General features: G+C 41.2%; 1 protein-coding gene across 1 annotated transcript; it reads left to right on the top strand.

Moving 5' to 3' along the window:
* Positions 1–1,625: 1,625 nt before the first annotated feature.
* Positions 1,626–2,793, top strand: LOC123147399 (BTB/POZ domain-containing protein At5g41330-like). The gene has a single exon (XM_044566636.1). The coding sequence runs from the start codon at positions 1,676–1,678 to the stop codon at positions 2,576–2,578; it is 903 nt and encodes a 300-aa protein (XP_044422571.1). The 5' UTR covers positions 1,626–1,675; the 3' UTR covers positions 2,579–2,793.
* Positions 2,794–4,435: the final 1,642 nt, after the last annotated feature.

Genomic DNA, 4,435 nt, shown 5'->3' with positions numbered 1-4,435 from the left:
ATGCATTTGAAATTTTTTTTAGCACATATTCGAAAAAATGTTGAAATATATATATTTGATAAATTCTTAGTAATGTATTTAAATTTTTTAAACATGTATAGAAAATGTTCCAAATGTATACAAAAATGTAAAATAAGTATAAAAAAGTAGACACCCAAATATGTATTTGAAAAAAATGTTAATCATCTATTTAGAAAATGTTAAAATTGTATAGGAAAATAATTGGTGTACACAAAATATGTGCAATGTGTATGAAAAAACAGGCATGTATTGAAAAAATAATAAAACTAAAAATAGAAATAAAAACCAACAAAAAACACGGAGAAACAAAAGCAAAATAAAACCGGTGAAAACCGAGGCAACAATCCACAAAAGAAAGAAAAAGAAGAAGACCAGAATACTGACAAAAAAACACAGAGAAAACCCTTGTTGAAAGCTTCCAAAACTACTACGAACCGGTCTACATAATCTTTCTAAAACCGTTTTGATGGGCCGATCTTTTAAAAAGCACGAGCCCCGTTACTGTAGCTCTAGAAATAGGCGAGAAATAGCGCTGACCACACCTGTGTTTTGCTATACGAAAATCAAGGGGAAAGCAATAGGCGAGAAATAGCCCTCAAGGTGCCTGAGTGTTGCAAGAATTCAAAAGTCCGGGAGAAAACCGAACGATCTCGGGTATGCACCTCCAGATGGGCAGGGGTCGGCCATTTCTCAAGAACAGTAGCTTAGGACCTTTTAGGATTTAGTGTGGTTGCTTGTTCTTAAGGAAACGTTCAAATCAACCAATCATATCAGGATAGATCCAATGTGTGTGATTTTTTGCTTTTCTCAATAGTTAAAAAAACATGCCAGTTTTGAAAGGTAGTGGTAGCTGCATTTAGGCGACTGTGTCCGAGCCATGGGAGAAGACCATATTGGATTAGATATTTAACTCACATTCTAAAATACTACTCCCTGTATAAACAAAGATAAGACGTTTTAGGTCACTGTATTTTTTTCAGAGAGAGTACTACCATTTTCCCCTTGGGGTTCGGACCGTTTTTTCGAGAAAGGAAAGTTGAGTTCGATCCCAACAAGTCTTTTTTAAGAAACACCTGTAGTTTTATTCATCATACTCATAACAATTATAAGCACACTAATTTGGATCTAAGATTCAAGAAAATACAAAGTAACTCTTCTGACTAAGAATTATAATGAAATCTCTTGAAAAATACCTTCTTTGTTGTATCAATCTCAGCTAGAAGAAATACTTCAATCTAAAGAGGCTGCAATAAAACGATTTGTCGCTTTTTCACCCGCACACAAATTACTAATAGTGGTTTTTGATAGCACCTTGAGCCGTCCATCCAAAAAGACAAGAAACCTTGGTCGATGAACGCACTTGGGTCTGGGATAATCCCCTAGAAGTGCAGGTCGTTTGATCACAATATCTTCACCATGGTGTCGATGAGAGATTTCAACTCCACAAAAAATCAACCAACAAAAAAAGTTTGACACACCAACATAAAGACATAAAATCCGAATAATCAGATCTATAAGGAAAAAAAACTCTCTAACCTCATGAAACCGTAAAAAAAAAGTAAATTTATTCTCATAAAATACGATAATCATTAAACGATGTCAAAGATCATGGAACTCTTGAAGATGCGAGGCTGCCCCACCTCTTTGCGCCAAGATGACAGCGAGGGGTAAGGGGACCAAACATTCCCTTGGGGCGCCGGACGGCGCCCCTGCCACAGCTTCCGGTGCTCTATATTGGGCAGACTCGCCTTCTTCTTCTGTGCTGTCTATGGCCGCCACAGCGGCCTCAGAAACGGCATCACAGTGGCTCTTTGCCAGCTTCGAGTCAGCGCGACGGAATTCGAGCGCCGTGGTGGCCTCCGATCTGAATTCTCTGTCACCTGTAGTGGAAATCGGGCGGAAGGAGGTGTTCGACACGGACATTGAGGCAGCAATACCACCTACCAAGCTCGGCTGGCTTGCTGGGCACAGTCTCTTGCTTGCGGCCGGATCACACTCCGGGCCGGCTGGAATGGTGGGGGACATACGCCTGTGGGATGTCCGGGCAAGCTCGACGGTGCCAGTGTGGGAGGTGAGGGAGAAGGACGACTGCTTTGCAGATGTTGCTGCATCAGACTCACCGTCGGCATTGTTTAAGGTAGGGGCTGCCTCCAGTGAGGTTTTCGTGGCTGACTTGAGGAGATTTAGTGGTGATGGCATCAGTGTGGATCCTTGGGTGTGCATCGGAGACATGCAAAGGGCGGGAGCAGCCACAACATCTCGCAGAAAGGATGGGAATGGTTGTAGAATTGAGTGTTACCGCAGTTGGGTGTTTGTGGCACGAGGTGCATATGCTGAGGTGTGGACACAGGTGGAAATTACATCAGAGCCTCGGGAGAAGAAGGTGATGAGGAGGAATTGGGTAGGGAACGGGCCATCGATGGTTACTGCAGACGGCGAGGAGAAGGCCAAGATCGTAAGCTGGGCCTTCGGAGGCAGCAGAATGGCATTGGCTAGAGTCGATAAGCGGTCTGTTGAGGTGTGGGATAGTGCTTCTGGGACAATATCAGGTGAATAGAGGAACAAGACTACACATGTAAGAAATCTCAAATTCGATTGTTCTTTTTGTTTACCTCTATCAATGTAGTTTTGGTGTTTGTTTTAGGTCAGAGAACAGTCTACACTAATTCTATAAGCTGCCTACGGAAAGAAAAGATTAACAGTATCACATATCACATTTCTGTAAGCAAAAATTGAAGTAGAATTGATTGCGAATCAGAATTGCTTGGTTCCTTTGTGTTAAACTCTTAATTGATAGTAACTAAAAATTCAAAAAAGTAGCATGTGAATTAATCTAATCATTAACCTCCTTACCAGGATATTAGATTAACATCTTCTAGGAGCTCATGTTTGAGAGAAAAAGCTTCTAGAAGCTCATCACATTTCCAGCATCACATGCAAATAAAACACGCTTTGCAGTTTTCTGTTTCATCAGAAGTTATGATCAATATTCATTGCTTGGTTCTGTGCACATTGGTGTCCCATGTGTTTGGTAATGAGCACATCTTGTATGATGCAAAGTTGCAAACTAACATGTGTTCTAAATTTTGTTTGCAAACTAATATGACATCATCCTGGCAATTTAATCATGCAAAGTCAATTCTTGTATCCACATTCAATCTAATTAGTTTAACTCATGTCTTCCACCAGAGTGCACAATTAAAAGATTTTATATTTGAGTAACATGTGTAAGGTATGTTTTATTGTTAGCAATAATAATATCGCATAAGGTTAGGAATCTCAAACTCAACAATGATTAAAGTTTGTTTTTACGGCATTCGGTTATGTAGGTTGATCTGATAAATGCTGGAATTTCAAAGGCCGTTGGTTCTGACAGAAACTATCAAATTTCATCTTGATCCATCATAAATTTGGACATTGCAACTAACCAGCTATGCAAACATATCAAATATGAACTCGATGTGTTTGATGACACAGTTCAGCAAGCAAAACCCCACTAAAAAATTCAATCCCCCCCCCCCCCCCCCCCCTCTGAACTACCAATAAATATCGGGAGTTCTGTCCATTAGGTTTCTATTTAGCTCAGCATTTCGCCATCAAATCATTTGATAGTGTTGAACCATTTGCATTTTTCTGATAATATATTACATGTAGTAGGGAAAATTGGTTCATGCTATAAAAGCAAAATCTTTGCAGTTTGTATTTTCCTTAAAACTACAATGCCCATTGTCTTTATAGGAGTTTTGACATACCTTGCTTATGTGGGTCTTCTTGTGTACAAGCCCTACACCCAGCTTGTGCCGATCCACGGCTTCTTATTTTGAATTAAATTCCAGATATTCCTATACCACACACACACAGGAGATGATTTGTTCACACTTCACAGTCTCGAGCATATGCTTTATAGAACTTTAAAAGTGTCTAATGGTATTGCGAAAGTAAAAAGAGATGGAACCAATACATACTGCAACATCTAAGAAAAATCCTAGTAACTAATAATACAGCGTAACTAGCTTAATTCAAGGCTCTGGAAAAAGCCAAGTTGGAGACCATGGACCATCGCCGGCTGTGGACGCCACTACCGTCTCCGACAGCAATGGCGTCACTGTCCGGTCTCTCATGTTGTACACCCCAGAGTCTTGAAAGGCATTCTCACAATTCCCCCCGTTTATTTTTGAAACGAAGGGCCTGCCCGGCTTTAAGTTAAGAAAGGAGCACCCTTGGCTGACGAAGAGCGCGCGCCCCATCAATGTATCGACTTCGGTCCAGCGTGCACAGCCGCTGCTGCTCAGGTCCGTTGCTTCCAATACCTTGAAGTGTCGAGTCAGCTTCAAAGGTCCCCAGTCTCTCGGCCACCGCTCGCTGATCCTTTGTTCGACCATCAGCAGCCGATCGCCGGAGACGACAAGGTAGT

Source organism: Triticum aestivum, chromosome 7A (assembly GCF_018294505.1).
Source record: "Triticum aestivum cultivar Chinese Spring chromosome 7A, IWGSC CS RefSeq v2.1, whole genome shotgun sequence".
Classification (NCBI taxonomy): Eukaryota; Viridiplantae; Streptophyta; class Magnoliopsida; order Poales; family Poaceae; genus Triticum; species Triticum aestivum.
The sequence above is the reverse complement of the archived record's forward strand: the minus strand, read 5'-3'. Positions and strand labels throughout refer to the sequence as shown.

Coding starts and splice junctions, on each gene's coding strand:
- LOC123147399 (XM_044566636.1), top strand. CDS start 1,676: ATGACAGCGAGGGGTAAGGGGACCAAACATTCCCTTGGGGCGCCGGAC.